This window comes from Canis lupus, chromosome 30 (assembly GCF_003254725.2).
Source record: "Canis lupus dingo isolate Sandy chromosome 30, ASM325472v2, whole genome shotgun sequence".
NCBI lineage: Eukaryota > Metazoa > Chordata > Mammalia > Carnivora > Canidae > Canis > Canis lupus.
In genome coordinates this window covers 24,709,803-24,729,396 of record NC_064272.1, presented here as the reverse complement: position 1 = coordinate 24,729,396, position 19,594 = coordinate 24,709,803, and the positions used below count along the sequence as shown (strand labels likewise).

Sequence of the window (19,594 nt, the reverse complement as noted above, 5' to 3'; positions counted from 1 at the left end):
GCGGGAGGCGGAGGGAGGCTTGGGTCCCCGGGCGCCAGCGCCTCGGGCCTGGGGAAGCCGTCCGCCCCGCACGGCGGGTGGAGCCGGGCGCACGTCGTTATGCGCCCAGCCGGCCGGGGGGACGCGTTCCCCGGGCGCCCCTTCCCGTGCGGCCTTGCTGGCCTGAGGCCGGCCTCGCGGGTGGTGACGAGTGTCCGCTCGGTGGCCCGCCCGGCGGGGACTGGCGCTCCGGAGCCGCTTGCGAACGTGGGACCCTGGTCGTTTTCTGAGCCGCGGGGTGGAGGAGCCCGAAACTGACGCGGCGCCTGCCGGGTCCGTAGATGGGAACATCCCGCGAGGAATTTTTAAGAATCTAAGGTCATTAAAGCAAGTAACTTTAGCAAATGTTTGAGTAACGTAGAGCTGGTTTTCGAACTAGTATTTATGTGTTGAGGTATTACTGACCACGTAACATTAGCTTCGGGTTAGTGTTTCCGTTTTCTTCGCGTAGATACCAGAAGCGGAATTGCCGGATCGTTCGGTAGTTCTGTTTTTATTTATTTATTTTATTCATTTGGAGGAGCCTCCATCCTGCCTGCAGCAGTCCACAGCCCCGCCAGCCGCGCGCAAGGGTCCCATCTTCTCTTCCTTCTCGCCAGCGCGTATCTCTGGTCTTCGCGATAACGGCCGTTATAACAGGTGCGAGGTGATCTCTCAACGTGGTTTTAATTTGCGTTTCTCTGATGATCCGTGGTGTCAAGCATCTTTTCCCGTGTGTCTTGCCGGTGTGTATGTGTTCTTTGGGGAAAATGTCTATTCAGATCTGCCCCGTTTTTGATCAGGCTGGTTGTTTGCCTTCGAGTTGACTGAATTCTTTGTGTATTTTGGATCTTAATTTCTTATCACATACATGACTTGCAGACAGTCTCTCCCGTTCGGTAGGTTGCCTTTTGTTTTTTACCTACAGCTCTTGTTTGTGTATTACTACTTCGATCCTCTTTACTTTGGCTGTATGCCTTGTGCTCAACCTTCCAGTTCACTCGTCCTCTCAACTTTAACTCTTACATTGTGTATTTAGCAAATATATAAACATATAAAAGTCGGCATTTTGAATGAATCAAACCTGTGTGCCCTGGCCCCTGCAACCACCCATTTGTTCTCTGAATCTACTCGCTTATTTTTTCTTTTTGGTTTTAGATTCCACACGTATCCAGTATCTTAGGATATTTGCCTTTTCCTCTCTCACGTAACTTCATTTAATGCTAACGCGCATGATGTCTGTCCCTGTTGCTATGAATGGCAAGATTTCGTTCTTTTTATGGCTGAATACTATTCCATTGTAATATATCCACAGTTTCTTTATCTCTCACCTTTACCCCTTGATGGACCCCTTAGGTTGCTCCTGTAGCTTGGCCGTTGTAAATAATGCTGCAGTGAACATGGAGTGCAGATAGCTTTTGGAGTTAGTGTTTTTATTTTGGGGGGCTAAACACTCAGAAATGGGATTGCTGTATCATACAGGGGTTATGTTTTTAACTTTTTGAAGACCCTCCATACTGTTTTCCACAGTGGCTGCACCAATTTACATTCCCACCAGTAGTGCACTAGGGTTCCCTTTTCTCCACATCCTCACCAACGCTTGTTATTTCTTGTCTTTTTTGATACCAGCCATTTCGGCAGGTATGAGGTGATGTATCACTGGTTTTGAATTCCATTTCCCTGATGATTAGTGATGTTGAGCATCTTTCCGTATGTCTGCTGGCGACTGGTATGTCTTCTTTGGGAAAATGTCTATTCAGATCTTCTGCCAATTTTTTTTCCCCTAGGCAAAGAACTTTATTAACCTTGTTTCAGACTTTATTGCCAGGCTTCTTCAGCTTAATTGGCTGCAAAGAATGAATTGTGTATAAGCAAAAACTGAAAAAGAGCTGCAGTGTCCAAGGGGCTTGGGCTTAAAAATATTAGAGATCTAGATTTTATCAGATCCATGAACAAAATTTTAAAAAGCAGTTGTAATAATATAAAATAGCAGCTCCCAGTAACTTCTTCAAGTTTCAGCTTCTTCAGAAGTTGACTCAATTCAGTCTGTTCCATTCTTGGAAGCTTCATCAAAGTTCTCCACAGGATCTGGAACTTCATCGTCATCATCCTCTCCGGTAGCAAGTGGTGCTTTCCCATCCACAGACTGTTTGGGCAGAGCTTCAGCCAGTCTTCTTAAACTAGGCAGACTGTGTGCACCAAGCTGGTTTAAGATCCTGGGGTAGCAGCATTTCTGTCAGCTGCTTTGTCTCAGCATGGCCTGTAATGGTGAAAGGGTTCGCTGCAAGCGATGCCTGAACTTTAGGGCTGCTAAAGTGGATCACCGTTCCTTGGTTTGTGAACATACTCACTTCTTCAATACCAGAGATATTGTTTACCCCTAAATTCTTTAAGGAGAACTGAAGTTTTTTTATCATCTGCTGTAGTTCTTCTATGAACCATCTTCTGCTTTTGGCGAGCAGTTCCTTTCCCACCAATGCACACTTGTGCTTGCAGTTTGGCGAGTTTCTCTTGGTTCATGATAGTTTCTTTCATCTTGTTGGAGCGGAAATGGGACCAGCGCAGGGGAATAGGGGTGGCGCTCGGGGTCTCAGGTAGGACCAGCTGAGCTCTTCTGCCAATTTTTAAATTGAGTTATTTGTTCTTTTGCTATTGAGTTGTATGAAATCTTTATGTATTTTTTATAATATTTTTTTATATATGATTTGGAAATATTTTCTTCCATTCAGTGGGTTGCCTTTTTGTTTTGTTGGTTTCCTTTGCTGTGCAGAAGCTTTTTAGTATGATGTAGACCCACTTAAATATTTTTTGCTTTTTCTGATTTTACTTTTCGTATCAGATTCAAAAAATAGCATCAGTATCAAGGAACTTACTGTAGTCTGTGTTTTCTCCTAGGATTTTTATAGTTTCAGTCTTACATTCAACTGTTTAATCCATTTTGAGTTGATTATTGTGTATAGTGTGTAAGTTGTCCAGTTTCATTCTTTTGCATGTATTTGTGCAGTTTTCTGTTTTCTCAACACCAGTTACTGAAGATACAGTCCTTTCCCCCATTAGATAGCCTTGGCTTCTTCTTGTAAATTCATCGAGCATATATGCATGGGTTCAGTTCTTTCTTTCTTTTTTTTAATTTTTTATTTATTTATGATAGAGAGAGAGAGAGAGAGGCAGAGACACAGGCAGAGGGAGAAGCAGGCTCCATGCACCAGGAGCCCGACGTGGGATTCGATCCCGGGTCTCCAGGATCGCGTCCTGGGACAAAGGCAGGCGCCAAACCGCTGCACCACCCAGGGATCCCCCATGGGTTCATTTCTGAGCCCTTATGTTCTATTGATGTATCTGTTTTATCCCAGTACTATACTGTTTTGATTACGATAGCTTTGTTATATGGTGGGATCAGGGAGGATGATTCCTCCAGCTTTGTTCTTCTTTCTCAAGGTTGCTTTGACTATTTGGGGGTTTGGTGTTTCCATACAAATTTTAAGATTGTTCTGTGTCTTTGAAAAATGCCATTGGAATTTTGATATAGGGATTGCATTGAATCTGTACATTGTTTTGGCTAGTAAGGACATATCAATAATACTGATTCTTCTAATCCATGAGCCTAGAATGCTTTTCCATTTATTTGTGTCTTAAGTTTCTCTTATTATCCCCCCCCCCCCCAAGTTTCTCTTATTAATGTAGTTTTCAACATACATGTCTTTCACCTCCTTGGTTAAATTTATTTCTAGGTATGTTGTTCCTTTTGATGCAGTTGCAAATGTAATTGTTTTATTTTTCTGATAGTTCTTAGTTTGACTTTTTTCTTTCCAGTTTGGATGGCTTTTATTTTTATTTTTTTTATTTTATTTATTTATTTTTTTTGATGGCTTTTATTTCTATCTCTTGTCTAATTGTTCTGAAAGGGCTTCCAGGACTTTGTTGAGTATTAGGGTCTTGTTTGTGACCTCAGAGGAAAGGCTTTCAGCTTATCACTGCTGACTGTGATGTTAGCTTTGGGCTTGTCCTATATGGCCTTTATTATGTTGAGGTATGTTCTCTCTAAATCTACTTTGTTGAGAGTTATTATCATAAATGGATGTTGAATTCTGTCAAATGCTTTTTCCGCATGTATTGGAATGATCGTATGATTTTTATCCTTCATTTTGTTAATATGGTGTCTCACATTGGCAGATTTGAGGCTCTCGAACCATTCTTACATCCCTTGAATAAATCCCCCCTTGATCATGGTGTATTATCCTTTAATGTATCATTGAATTCAGTTTGCTAATATTAATTGAGACTTTTTGCATGTATATTCATCAGGGATGTTGATCTGCAATTTATTTTCTTGTGGCATCCTTGTCTGGTTTTGGTTTCAGGGTAATGCTGGACTCTAAAAAATAAGTTTGAAAGAGTTTATTGCTCTTCTGGGTTGTTTTTTATGATTTATTTATTTGAGAGAGAGAGAGAGAGAGAGAGCGCAAGCACACAAGCACATGCCCAAGTTGAGAGAGAGGCAGAGGGAGAGACTCTTCAAGCTGACTCCCTGCTGAGTGGGGAGCCCAGTGAGGGCACAGTCCCATGACCCTCCTCTTCTATTTTTGAAAGAGTTTGAGAAGGATAGGTATTAATTCTTCTTTGAATGTTAGGTAGAATTTATCAGTGAAACTATCTGATCCTGGACTTCTGTTGGAAGTTGTTTGTTTGTTTACTGGTTAAATCTCCTTATGAGTAATTGGTGTGTTCAGATTTTCTATTTCATCATTATTCAGTTCTGTGTTTTAAGGAATTAATTTCTTCTAGGTTGTCCAGTTTGTTGGCATATAATTGTTCATAGCAGTCTCTTAAGATCCTTTCTATTTTGTGATGTCAGGTTGTAACATGTCTTTCATTTCTGGTTTTATTTGCATTTTTTTCTAGGTGAGTTTAACTATAGGCTTGTCAGTATATTTTTTTTAATTTTTATTTATTTATGATAGTCACAGAGAGAGAGAGAGAGAGAGAGAGAGGCAGAGACACAGGCAGAGGGAGAAGCAGGCTCCATGCACCGGGAGCCCGACATGGGATTCGATCCCGGGTCTCCAGGATCGCGCCCTGGGACAAAGGCAGGCGCCAAACTGCTGCGCCACCCTGGGATCCCTAGGCTTGTCAATATTGTTTATCTTTCCAAAGAGCCAGCTCTTTGTTTCATTGATAATTGTTAAGTCTTTTAAATCTCTATTTCATTTCTATCTTTTTCTTCCTTCTGCTAATTTTTTGCTTCATTTATTGTGTGTGTGTGTGTGTGTGTGTGTGTCCAGTTTCTTGAGGTGTAAAGTCAGGTTATTTGTGAAACTTATTTCTCAAAGTAGACATTTATCGATATGAACTTCCCTCTTACAACTGCTTTTGATGTATCCAACAAACTTTGGTATGTTATATGTTCATTTTCATTTATCTCAAGGCATTTTTTACTTCTTTGATTTCTCCTTTGACCCATTGGTTATTCAGTAACATATTGTATAATCTCCACCCAATGTGAGTTTTCTAGTTTCTTTATGTAATTAATTTCTAGTTTCATAGCATGGTCATATAAGATTCTTGATATGATTTCAGTCCACCTAAATTCATTGGCTTGTTTTGTGGCCCTAACCTATGATCGATCTATGCTGGAGAATGTTGCCTATGCATGTGAGAAGAATGTGTATTCTATTGCTTTTGGACAGAATGCTCTGTATATATGTATATATGTTAAGTCCATCTGGTCTAACATGTTGTTCTAAGACCAATGTTTCCTTACTAATTTTCTTTCTATCTGGATGATGTATGCATTGATGTAAATGGAATATTGAAATCTCCTATTATTGCTATTTCTCCCTTTAGGTCTGTTTTTTAATATTTTCTTTCTATGTCTAGGTATTCCTATGCTGAGTGCACAAGTATTTCCAAATGTTCTGTACTGTGTTGGATAGACCCCTTTATCATTATGTGACACCCATCTTTTATTACAGTCTTTGTGTTTTAAAGTCTATTCTTATATAACTATAGCTACACTAGCTTTCTTTTGGTTTCCATTTGCATGGAATATCTTTTCCTGTCTCTACTTTCCATCTGTATATGTCTTACATCTAAAGTGAATCTCTTGTAGGCAGCATATAGATGGGCCTTTTTTTTTTTTTAATTCTGCCACTGTGTGTCTTTTGATTGAAGAGTGTAGTGCATTTACAGTTAAAGTTATTATTGATAGGTATGTACTTACTGCCATTTTATTAATTGTTTACTAGCTGTTTTTGTACTTCTCTTCCTTCATTTCTTGCTCTCTTCTTTTATGGTTTGATGACTTTCTTTAGTGGTATCCTTTACCTTTTGTGTTTTTACTATAGGTTTTTGCTCTGTAATTACCATAGGCTTATATATAACAACTTATGTCTGTAATCTATTCTTTTTAAGTATAAGTAACATATAGTGTTAATTTCAGGCATACCAATTTAACAATTTTATACTCAGTACTCACCATGATAAGTATAGTTACTATCTGTCACCATATGATGTTATTACAATATTATTAATTGGATTCTCTGTGTTGTACTTTTCATTTCTGTGACTTATTTTATAACTGGAAGTTTGTACTGCTTAATTCCCTTTATCTATTTTGCCCGTTCCCTCCACCTGCCTTCCTTCTGGCAACCACCAGTTCCCTGTATTTAAGAGCCTGGTTTTGGTTTGGTTTGGTTTGGTTTGGTTTGGTTTGGTTTTTTCCTAATCCACCTGTAGGTGAAAGAAATCATAAGATATTGTCTTTATCTGAGGCTGTCAAACCATTCTTCCATCCCTCTGGGTTCATCAGTGTCACAAATGGCAAGATACTCTTTTCTATGGCTGAATAATATTTCTTTGTATATATACACCACAGTTTTGTGGGGGGTTTTGAGTCTAGTTGACACACAATGTTACATTAGTTTCAGTTGTACAATTTAGTAATCTGACAAGTTTATACACGTTATGCTCTGTTCCCAAGTGTAGGTACCATCTATCCTGTTACATTGCTTTTACAATATCATTGACTGTATTCCTTATGCTGTGCCTTTTATTCCTGTGACTTAGTCATTCCATAACCGGAAGCCTGTATCTCCCTCTCCTTCACCCATTTTATCCAGCTTCTCACCCCTGTTCCCTCTGGCAACCATTAGTCTCTACTTATTGACCTGATTTTGCTTCTTGTTTATCCATTTGGTTGGGTTTTTTTTTTGTTTGTTTGTTTTTGTTACACTTATGAGTAGAATCATGGTATTTATCTTTCTCGGTCTGACTTATTTCACATAGCATAATATACTCTAGCTCCATCCATGTTGTCTCAAGTGGCATAATGTCATCCTTTTCTGTGGGTCAGTAATAATCCATTGTGTATATATACCACATTTTCCTTATCCATTTGTCTACAGGTGGACACATGGGCCGCTTCCATATCTTGGCTATTGTAAATAATGCTGCAATAAACATAATTTAGTGACCATATCAGGGTGGGTTTCTTTCTGGCCTCTATTCTGTTCCACTGAGTTGTCTGTTTTTATGCCAATATTATAATGTTTTAATTACTATAACTTTGTATAACTTTGTAGTGTAATTTGCAATCAGGAAGCCTGGTGCCTCAAGCTTTGTTGTTCTTTGTCAGGATTGCTTTGGCTATATGGGTTTTTATTGTTTTGTATAAGTTTTAGGATTGTTTGTGGTTTGTTGGAGTTGTGTGAAAAATGGCATTGGAATTTTGATATGGATTGCATTGAATGTGTAGATTGCTTTAGGTAGTGTGGGGATTTTAACAATATTCTTCCAGCCTGTGAGCATGGAATATCTTTCCATTTATTTTTGATGTCTTTAATTTCTTTCATCAGTATCTTACAGTTTTCAGTGTATAGGACTTTCACCTTGGTTAAATTTTTAGGTATTTTATTCTTTTTGATGCAATTGTAAATGGGATTGTTTTCTTAATTTCTCTGATAGTTCATTGTTAACTTATAGCAATTATCTAGATGATTCTTAGACTGTTGTCAAATGAATGTGGCACAGATTTGGTCCTCCTCCTTTGTCAAGTTTATATCTCCATTGGGACCTCTCCTAGCCCCTTTTAACCCTCCCTGATTTGATTAGGGATAGCAATATCCCTAATCACATACTTTGATTTATTGCTCTCATTAATTTACTGAACAAGTATTTATTTGGCTTCCATTACAAGTCAGTTACTGTTTGTTTTAGATACTTGCTTTACTTCGGTGAACAAAACAGACAAAAGTCCCTGTTAGAGGATGCAGAAAATACATAATGTGTTAGAAGGGGATAGTGCCATCAAAAGTACATAGCAGGGAAAGGGAGATTGGGAAGTTCTAGAGTGGAGGTGGAAGTTGGTATTTTAAGTGTGGCCACCAGTTTAAGCCTTATTAAGTACATCCTATACTTTAAAGGAGTTAAAACAACCAAGTGGGCATCTAGGGGAAGAGTATTCCAGGTAGAAAGAGGAGTCTTTACAAAGGCTTACATAGGGAGGTACGTGTCTGCCATGTTCTAAGAATAACATGGAAGGCAGTGTGTCTGTAGAAAGTTGAGAGCAAGGGAGAGATAGTAGATATGGTTGGAGAGATCATAGATAGCCAGATTTTTTTAAGGATTGAGTGAAATGGAAGCCATGGGAGGTTTGGAACAGAAAAGAGACATGGGCTGCTCGGTTGGGATTAAAGTATAGCGACAGTGTGGAAGCAGGAAAGCCAATTAGGAAGCTATTTCAGTAATCCGATGGCAGGTGATTATAGCACAGACCAGGGTGGTAACAGTGGAAATGGTGAGAAATGGATAGATTCTGCATGCATTTTGAAGATAGAGTTTACAGGGTTTGCTAGGGAGTGAAGGTGAGATGAGAGGAATGGAGGAGAATTTCAAAGGTTTTTGCATTAGCCTATAGAAGTATGGAGTTATATCAACTAAAATGGGAAAGACAAAAAATAAAGATATTGAATAGACTGTTGGATCCAGGAGTGAGTTCAAGGGCAAGGTATATGCTAGTGTGTCCGTAGAATTTGGGAATCAGCAGAAGTGATCATTAAAATCATGAGACTGAGACTGAACGTTATCCTAACAAATGAGTGTAGATGGCAGAAGACCAAGGACAGTAATTTGTGACACAGAGTTCAGGGAGAATAGGATAAACTAACAAGCGATATAGGAAAAGGATGAACAAGTGAGTTTAAGAGAACAACCCAAAAAGTGTGATGTCCCAGAAGCTAAGCCAAGATCCTGTATCAGAGAGGAGTAAGTAGCTGTCTCAAATGATTAAGTCTGGTGAGAACTAACAATTTTGGATTAGCTTTACCAATGCCATTGGTGACCTTCATCATCTGTTTCATTTGAGTGTTGGAGGCAAAAGCCTATGAGGAGTGAGTATAAGAGAAAGTGAGAGGAAAGAAATGAGAGACGGTGAGTACAGACAACTCTAAGGAGTGTTGCTGCCCAGAGGAACAGAGAAATAGAATGTAGCTAGTGAGAAAAAGGAGTTGAGACTTTTCTTTTTTAAGTTGGGAGAAATAGCCACCTGTTGGCTGATGGCAGTAATCCATAGAGATGGGAAGTCTGATGGTGAGGGAAAGAAGAACTAATTCAGTTGTTGGAACAATATTCTTGTGTGTACTAGAGAGAACAGGCTTGATGAAGAGGTGGAATGATTGTATTTGGGTAACAGCATGGATAATTTGGCTATAGTGACAGGTAGGGAGACAGAGTTTGTGCTTATAGATCCTGGTAGGTGGTCTGATGCCATTTTGAGAGTCTGGAAGTTTTCATTACTTCGTTTTCCTCAGTAAAGTAGAAAACTTTCTATCACACTTAGACAAATTTATAATATTTGATATTAGCATTTAGACATACCAAGTTGCTTATTCACTAACAAATATTTATTGAATACATACTATACACTAGGCATTGTTTTAGATAGCAAATATATAACTGTGAACAAAAGTTCCCAGCTTTATGGAACGTCCATTTTAGTGGATGGAAACAATAAGCATGTATTTGTCGATTTCAATTAATGGTATGAATGAAAACAATAGTGTAAGGGGGAAGGGAGATAGTTCCTTTTTATAGGTTGGTCACAGAAGTTCTTTCTAATGAAGTGACATTTGAGCAGATATCTAAATTAAATCAGGTAGTGACCTATGCAAGGCTGTGGGAAGAACATTTGAAGCAAAAAGGACGGTCAGTGCAAAGGCCCTAAAGCAAGACTATCTTGCCATATTGAAAACCAGCAAGGAACCAGTATGGCTGCAACAGAGGGGAATGAAGGAGTACGTGGAAGGTAAATTGAGAGAAGTAGCAGCCTTGCAAACCACTAAAAGGACTTTATTCTGAAGTAAGATGCTGCTATTGGAGGTTTTGAATAAATGAGTGATGTGGTTTGTTTTAAAAGGCTCAATGTGGCTGCTGTAGGGGCAGGGTTATTATAGGCAGTTATAGAAACAGGGAGACCTCTTGCAGGGCTATCACAGTGATCTTAGTGGTAGATGATGGGGACTTAGTGGTATTACTGGAAATGGTAAAAGTTGTCAGCTTCTGGCTATACTTAGAAGAGTTGAGAAGACTAATGGATCGGATGCAGAGTGAGAGAGAAGCTAATGTGGAATGTAAAATTTGGGGAGTGTCTTACACTGGACTAGATTTACTGTTCAGTAAGGTGGGCAAGGTGAGGGCAGAAAAGATTTGGAGGGACAGCATCAGGAATTTGGTTTTTGACGCATTTCATTTGAGCTACCTACTTGGTATTTCCATTCAATGGCAAGGAGGCAATTTTATATAGGGCAACAAGGGGAGGACTGGGGATATATATTTGGGAGTCGTCAGCAGATAGCCTAATACTAAGGAAGTAAACCATATAGAGAAGACCTAAGAAGCCTTAGGGTACTCAAGTAGAAGCCAGGTACCTGCAGAAGGACCAGCCAAAGAAAACAGTTATTGTTGTATCCAGTGAGTTGGGAGGAGAGCACAGATCGTGGGGTCCCAAAAGCCAAAGAAAAGGTTTCAAGAAAGGAGAAGTGACCCACTGTGTCAAGTGTCCACAGATATATAATGTAAGGACTGATAACTAGCCATTATTTTTGCTGAGTTTTACCTGACAACTCCCTGATTAGATCTCCTATCCATCGCTAAGCTAAAAGTGCTATGAGGTTAGAGAACTTGTGTATATGACTTGTAGCTCAGTATTTGTTGAATCTGTACTACTAGCACCTTCTTCAAGCCCTCCTCTCCTTCTCATCTTCCAGTACATTCACTCTGGCATCCCTCCTGTTGGAATAAATACACCCATGCCATCTTTTGCAGCTCCATCTCCTACCACTTCCTAGTCATACACCTTAATACTATGGAACAATTCATAGCTGTCTCTACAGACTCTGTCATTTCATAGATCTGTGGCTTTACTCATTCTGTTCTTTCAGCCTAAGATGGTCTTCCGCCATTGCTTGGCTGAAGTCTAGCTTGAAGAATCAGGAAGCCTTCATTAACGAGTTCACTCAGTCCACAGATAACCTCCATCATACACTGTGTAGATCTATCATGGTGCTTATTTTCTATTGAGTTAAATACTGTTTTGTACATCTGATACCCTCTGTAGAGTATAAGTTTTTTAGAGTCCAGGAGCATATCCTTATTCATCTTCCTCTCCCTCCTGCCATCTTCTTGGTAGGCACTCTATAAAATACCAGTGTTAAGGGGAAAAAAATGAAGCAGAAGGCATGCAAGTGTAAGCAGAAGATTGTGTGGATCAGTGACTTGACAGTAAAGAGAAAGGAATGATAGTACATAGTAAATTCACTCTAGACTAGGTCAAAAGGCAGACTTTTAAAAGAAATGGTAGGGGGATCCCTGGGTAGCTCAGCGGTTTAGCGCCTGCTTTTGGCCCAGGGTGCGATCCTGGAGTCTGGGGATCGAGTCCCACAACGGGCTCCTTGCATGGAGCCTGCTTCTCCTGCCTGTGTCTCTGCTCTCTCTCTCTCTCTCTCTCTCTCTCTCTGTCTTTCATGAAGAAATAAAATCTTAAAAAATAAAAATAAAAGAAATGGTAAAGATGTACCTTTTAATAAATATATCTATGCTTTGTATAAAAGTATAAATGCCTATGTCAAAATAGAAAAATCATTTTTAACTAAGTCTTAATTATATAGCAATTTGCAATTATTAAGCGTTCTGCTAGCATACATTAGAAGGTATAAAGTAGGGTGCCTGGGTGGCTCCATCGATTAAACGTCTGCCTTCAGCTCAGGTCATGATCCCAGGGTCCTGCTCAGAGGGGAATCTGCTCTCTCAGAAGTGTGCTCTCTCTCTCAAATAAATAAAATCTTTACCAAAAAAAAAAAAAAAGACTGTATGAAGTAGACTATTCATTAGAATGAAGTAGACTATGTTACATATGGGATTTATAATGTTTAATACTTTAATACTTTCATATTAAATTTTTAGGACATCAATGCAAGCCTGAATAAGAAAAACAATTTCTTCCTCCTAAGCCATGGCATATCAGTTATATAGAAATACCACTTTGGGAAACAGTCTCCAGGAGAGCCTTGATGAGCTCATACAGGTGAGAAACTGAAAACCAATTTTTGAGTCTATAATAAATTTTGTTATATCCCTTCTCTCGGGCATAGAGATATGAGGTTAAGTACCTTAGAATCTTTGACCTAGCAAGTCAGTATTTAGATGAATAAGTGCAAATTCCTCTGCATTATACCATCCTGACTGTGGGGCATATGATACAATGAAGATCAATGACACAATTTTAACATGCCTACATTTTCAAAGATTTTTTGTGAAACATAAAAATTGAGATTATTGGTTTTCTCTTATTTATAAGGCATGGTCTGTAGCTTTAAGATAATTTTGGGCAATTTGATAAAGTCTTTTGAGATTTAAATTTGAATTTATATTTCAGTTTTAGGAGAATTGACCTTTTAAAAGAAACTCATTTAAAAAAAATTAAATAAATAAAAGAAACTCATCTAAGAACATATTAAGTATTTCCATTTGTTTCATATGTTTTGTGAGCTCTGGTGAGATTAGATTTTTTTTAAAAAAATACATTACCTGGCCTGCATTTTTTATTTAAAAGAAACTTTATTCCTTCAGTTTATCAAATGCCTCTTTCCAGACACTGTAAAGGAATGATAGAGTTCTGTCCTTGCAATGTAACATCACTGTGTGTGTTTTCTTTTCAAAATTATGTTTATATCAAGACAGTACAAGAAAATACTGTCAGGCTTTAATTGTCAGTATGGCAAAGAAGAATAAGGGAGTCTAGTTTAAGAGCCTCTGGTTAACCTCAGTTAAATTTTAGATTATAATTTGTATATAATTTGTCTTTAATGTCCTTCCTTAAGAGGACTTATGACCTTTATTTTTTCAGTCTCAACAGATTACCCCCCAACTTGCCCTTCAAGTTCTACTTCAGTTTGATAAAGCTATAAATTCAGCATTGGCGCAGAGGGTTAGGAACAGAGTCAATTTCAGGGTAAGAATATTTTCCTAAATCTAGAAGCTTGCACAGTGGTTGTTAAAACGGTGCTTTTTAGGACCTCTACATATTTGTGAATCATAAAAGAAAGCAATGGTTTAATCAAATTTTGGAATTTGTTTTATAATAATTATACTTTGCTTTTAAATGACCTGTGTACCAAGTTTATCCACTTAGTGTGAGATAGAGTTGTTTTTAGATTTTTATTCCATTGTTTCACAAATCAGCCTATATATATATGTTTGGTTGCCTCCCCTGAAGAGTTACTATTTCAAGTGCCCAAACCATTCCCTACAGGATTGAAGGTAAGTGACAGACTAGTCCCTGAGGCTCACTTATGTTTTTCAAACTCTGATCTTCACACATTCCAGACAAGTACATTCGTGTTGCCTCCCACCTACTCTTAATGAAGATCTGAGCTCGTGGTAGATAATGATATGTTTTGGTAATCCCAAACTGAACAAAATTGTCTTTAACTTGATGGTAAATTCAAACTAAGGCCTATTGAAAGTATCATGATGAATAGAAAAAAATTTACCACACTGATATTGATGGAGTCAAATAAATATAACCAAATATAATTGTACACTGTTCTATTATAGGGATACCATAAGGTAAAAATTAAGAGATTACAGTATATGAAAAGAATATAGAGGTTAATTTGTTTTTAAGAGAACCATAGTGTTTGGGGGTTTTCTTAAATTTAAAAAAAAATGTTTTTTAATTTATTTAACAAACATTTCAGTGCCCATTACATACCAGGCATTGTTGTGGATATTGGGTTGACAGAGAACAAGTTTAGTGAAGGGATAAAGTCTGGGTGGAAGTTATAAGTCTCTTACCAGTTTCATATACCTAAATGTTATCTAGAGTAAAATGTATCTTTATAAAATTTTACCAGTAGGTGCTTATATTTTCAACAGTAATGATTCTGGCAAAATTAGTTTGCTATTTTGTACAGATCTGCCAAGTTTGTCATTCAAAACCCGATGCTTTAATTTGAAATTGACCCATGTTGATACCTAATAGCCTTCATGTTGTATTACTGTAGGTTTCCAGTTTGGATCTATTTAGCTGAAATTCAACATGATTTACATTACTGTTGCTTGCATAGTGTTTCATAAGTTTGTCTATTTTCCAAAAGCTAGAAATAATTAGTTTTTGAACAGATCTGACTTTACCATTCCTGTTTTTTTCTTTTCCTACTGTTCTAGCTCAGGCTTTCATTACCTATCTCTCCGTTAAAACAAACTTGATCAATTCTGAGATCACACATTGATCATTCCTAATTTTCAAAGGCATTTTGCTCAATCACATTTAAATCTATATTGTTTGTAATAATTTTTACTGGCCTGAGGGCCCATTGAAACAATCTTATGCTAAATTTTTATTTTAAATCCTCATGAATTTCATATAACTGAGATCATTTAAAAGAATGTTACGAGGGGGAAATTTCCTTGAGTATGAGAATTTTAAAATTAGCAAAAAAACTCAAACATATATGTTTATCAAGAACCTTGAACTAATTTTTAGGGAGAAAATCTATATTGAACTAGCCTTTAAAGAGGCAATGTATGCTTTTGATAGAATGTATCCTGGCAGATGACAGTAACACTTACTGTTAAAATACTAAACTTCAAATAGTAATCAAGCATTAAAAGATTAATGGTCAAGAAAAATCACTCTTAAAAATTGACAGTTTCCTTTTCTCTGTTCCATTTTGTTTCTTTTTTTTTTGATGTCTTCTAGTTTTATTTTTTTTAATAAATTTATTTTTTATTGGTGTTCAGTTTACCAGCATACAGAATAACACCCAGTGCTCATCCCATCAAGTGCCCCCCTCAGTGCCCATCACCCATTCACCCCTAGTTCGTTTCCCAGAGTTAGGAGTCTTTATGTTCTGTCTCCCTTTCTGATATTTCCCACACATTTCTTCTCCCTTCCCTTATATTCCCTTTCACTATTATTTATATTCCCCAAATGAATGAGAACATAAAATGTTTGTCCTTCTCCGATTGACTTACTTCACTCAGCTCCATTTTGTATCTTAACACGTTTAGTGTAAAACACACACACACACACACACACACACACACACACACGTATTTATTAGAAGTCCATTGAAGATAGTTTGGCCAGATCAGTTACTGTTAAAATCAGTTACTTGACCAAAGCCAAATATCATAATTATTTTTTAATATTCAAAAGTTCCTTCTATGTTCTTTGAAATAAAATTTTTTATCAAGTCCCTATTCTTGAGATATTCGAGTATGACTTTTGTGAAGACAGTGAAAAAGATATTTAAATAACTAAAAATAGAGTAATAAAGGTTTTATATTTATTAGGGATTCTAGCGCACTAAATTATATTATCTAATCTTGTGTTCACATTTTATTAAGCTTTTGTTGACCAAAAGTCACGTAGCCAATGAGCTCTTATTTATGTTGTCTATTTTAATCTAAATATTTAAGAAAGCATTTAATACAGCAATTTTACAATAAAGTAAGTGAAGCATATACATTTATATAACAGCTAACAGAATCTCAACATATATTTGAATGTTACAGAATGTGTTAATTGACTATGTATTGGTAAAGTTTCTGGTCAACAGTAGGCTATTAAAGTTGGGCAGAATCAATAGCTGTATGTGGGTTTTCTACTGCAAGAGGTTTAGTGTCTACAGAACAATTCAAGTGAATTTCCGTCATGGTGCCACAAGAGAGCAGTAGAAGTACAAATTTCCTTTCACCTTTTTTCAGGTCAGTACTTTGCTAACTACAGACTATTAGTTCTTAGAGAATTTAGGGTTTTGTTTTTTTTTAAGTGATAGGATGAAAATTAAGGAAAATCTTAAGGTAAGCATTAAATAGTCCTACTGTTTTAAGAATTAGGTGGTTGGTAGCTGAGTTCTCAAAGTGCTTTGAGGAAAAAAATGACTTCATGGTATATCTAAATGTTTTGTTTTAAAGGGCTCTCTAAATACATACAGATTCTGCGATAACGTGTGGACTTTTGTATTGAATGATGTTGAATTCAGAGAGGTGACAGAACTTATTAAAGTGGATAAAGTGAAAATTGTAGCCTGTGATGGTAAAAGTAAGTGTTTACCTAATTACTGTGAAAGCAAAGCTACTTAAAATCTTGTTTTTGTGAGTCTCCAGAAAGTCTCCCTCAGAAATTAAGGGAGGAAATGGCTGGAGATCTGGCTTCTATCTCAGCTGGATTCTGAATTCCAGATCTCAGTCCTCTCAAGGACTTTAGGTGTGAACAATTCATATGACATGTAGACTACATCCACAGGTTGAATTTATGTGGGTTAAAAATAAGCAAATTAAGGGAATCCCCCCCTCTCCCATTTCAGGTACAAATTTGAAGTATTTAAGTTTAATTTTGACAGTTTATCCTAGTTTTGGTGTTGCTGGATGCCTATACATTTTATATTTTAAAAGTAATCATTTGAAAGGTTTTTAAATAACCATAAGAACCTTATCAGGTCTATTGGTAAAAATCCATTCCCTAATCTGTGCAGATATATTTTCCATGTCAGACCTAGGACCTTGTTTAAGTCCTATCTTTTTCTTCCATGGTTATCTCCTTTCTGCTAATTATGTCTAAAACAGCTGTTCCTGAAATTAAATAGAGAAGACTATTACTATAAAAGAAAAGGAAAGAAATGCAGAATACCTTAAATTTCTCAGGTTATTTTGTTTTATAGATTTTGCGTTTCAAAAGAAATAAGCTAATCACTGAAAAAATGTAGAGAAGACAGAAAAGCACACTTTGTACCACCGTCTGGGGATAACATCACTTAAATATTTTATTATATAATTATATATCTGTTAAATACATCATTTTTCAGGGCTACATAAAGTTATACCTTTGGCTCTTTTTTCCAGATATCAGAAAGTCTCTAAACTAGCAATACTACACTGACTTGTACTAGCAAAGATGACTTTTTAATATAGTTATCAAATACTTTGTCTTCTTGCTATAATGACAGAAAAGATATATGTAATTTCCCAGATCACACGATAACATTTCTGTATGTCAGATAATGTATCCTTTTTTCATATTTTTCTAACCCTGAGATTAATATCCAAATTCCACAGTCTACTAAAACTCATTTTGATAGAGCTACAGAAGCTATAAATTATTGATGTAGATCAGTACTATTGAGTAAAAACTTTTGTACCTATGGAAACATTCTCCATCTGTACTCTCCAATAGCCACATATAACTATTAAGCATTCAAAATGTGTTAGAGCAACTAAGAAATTTAGTGTTTTGTTTTTTATTTAATTTTATCAGCTAACTAATTTAAATAACCACAACTAGCTAGCCAGTGGCTACCATGTTGGACAGCACAGATGAAGACTAGTATGTCCATTTCAGTCATTTGAGCCATAGTTATGTAAAGCCAAAAAGTCAGTAAAGGAGGCCCCTGAGCAAATTATTAATATCAAAGAGTCCATGTAAATATATTTTACTTACAGGAGCTCCTGTCTGGTAGTTCTTCGAGTGTCAGTACTCTTGCCTAAAGATGTAAGATTAGCTTTTTTTTTTCCAAAAATCAGTAGATGCAAAGTAGTAAATTAGCCTTAACCTATTAGCTTCTAAGAAGTTTGCCCCACTTCCAGCACACTGTGGTAACTGATCATCGAAGAAAAAACTGTTGAGATTTCAAAGAAAGCTTCGATTATGTTCCATGTATTCGGTCAGCAGAAAAGAATACAACCTTAGCATGTTTTCTCTCCAAAATTAAAATACAAAAAGTTTGGCATTTAAAAGGAGAAGTTTCAGTAATTGAGAAACTACTGAAATTCCTTAGTGACCAGATAAATGGAGTGCTGCTCTGAAGCCCATTTTTCCTATAAGTCAGCTTTCTGAAATAGGAAGAGTGATAGTGGCTAGAATTTAGGTCTGTTTCTCACCAGTAATTAAAGTACAATTTTCTTCTGATACGTATGTTATGGTCCTTTGTGGTTTAAAATTTTGGGACAGTAGAGGACCTGAGGGAAAAAATGGTCATGTTCAACTGTATGAACCAAACCAGGTTAACTTACATAATGAACCAAGTAATATAATTTGGTTTTTCTCCAGCATAAATATGAAGAGCTAAGAATTATCTCTTATATAAAGGAAAGTTAAGTTCTTGGGGCAGTTCCTTGATCAGCTTCCCTCAGCCTTACCTTCTCTTCTTCCCCACTCTTACATCAGCACCACCATTAGTTCCTGTTTTAGTCGTTAAAGATATCATCAAAATATTTAAATTTTAATTTACTCTTTCTCTCCTCTGTTTCCTAGATACTGGCTCCAATACTACAGAATGAATAGAAAAAAATCGCTTTTTTATGCCATCTTCTGTTATAACTCATCAAGTTTTTGAAGAGAAGCATAGAAGAGACTTTTTTTTATTTATTCTAGCATCGCAGAAATGACTACACTGTGCTATATATACTACCAGAATTCCAATAGAAAGAAGCTTATAACTGTAACCTCTTACATTACCTTTTCAGCATGAAGAAACAATTTTTTTTAATGACAAACATTGTTGCCTTCCTAAGAACATTCTTGAATAAACTCATTTTAAAACTCCATGTGATTAATGAGTAGTAGAGCTATTAAATTAGCAATGTGAAGAGATTAGCTAGGCATTTTAGAAGAGCACCATCTGCCATACAAAGGAAATTAGGAAATGCATTCATGTCAGTAGAGGGTAGTTTCATCGGTAGGGCAAAACCATATTCTGGATTGGAATATATATCTCTTTTAAAAGTACAAAACCAATCATTGTTGTGAAAACCCTAAGTACAACTCAATTAGGAAAAGTTAGACAATCTTTACACAGCTCCCATAACCAAAACAAAACTAAAAAACCTAGCAACATAAACTAGTCTCTATATGACATGTAAATTATTTAAGCTGGCCATATTTCATACATTTTAAAATTATCTACACCTTTTATAGGCTTCCATTAAAAAGTCCTACCGAATATATGCCATATCTTTGTGTACTTGAAGGAGAAAAATTTTCCTTGTTTTGTCAATCTAGGTATACATAATGAAGAAT

At 36.8% G+C, this 19,594-nt stretch overlaps 2 protein-coding genes and 1 pseudogene across 3 annotated transcripts in view; 2 read left to right on the top strand and 1 right to left on the bottom strand.

Annotated features, from left to right (window-relative positions):
• BNIP2 (BCL2 interacting protein 2) overlaps window positions 1–12,557 on the top strand; it is a 37,182-nt gene extending 24,625 nt beyond the window's left edge. For both annotated transcript variants that reach the window (XM_049104054.1, XM_049104056.1), the window contains one exon: window positions 12,475–12,557. In XM_049104054.1, coding sequence (XP_048960011.1) covers window positions 12,475–12,493 — 19 coding nt within the window. In that variant the 3' untranslated portion in view covers window positions 12,494–12,557. The remainder of the gene's footprint in view (window positions 1–12,474) is intronic.
• Window positions 2,060–2,592, bottom strand: LOC112675837 (transcription factor BTF3-like; annotated as a pseudogene).
• GTF2A2 (general transcription factor IIA subunit 2) lies at window positions 12,469–19,120 on the top strand. The gene is made up of 4 exons (XM_025472632.3): window positions 12,469–12,595; window positions 13,418–13,522; window positions 16,495–16,621; window positions 18,830–19,120. Exons 1-4 carry the CDS (start codon window positions 12,524–12,526, stop codon window positions 18,853–18,855), a joined length of 330 nt encoding a protein of 109 aa, XP_025328417.1. The 5' UTR covers window positions 12,469–12,523; the 3' UTR covers window positions 18,856–19,120.
• Window positions 19,121–19,594: the final 474 nt, after the last annotated feature.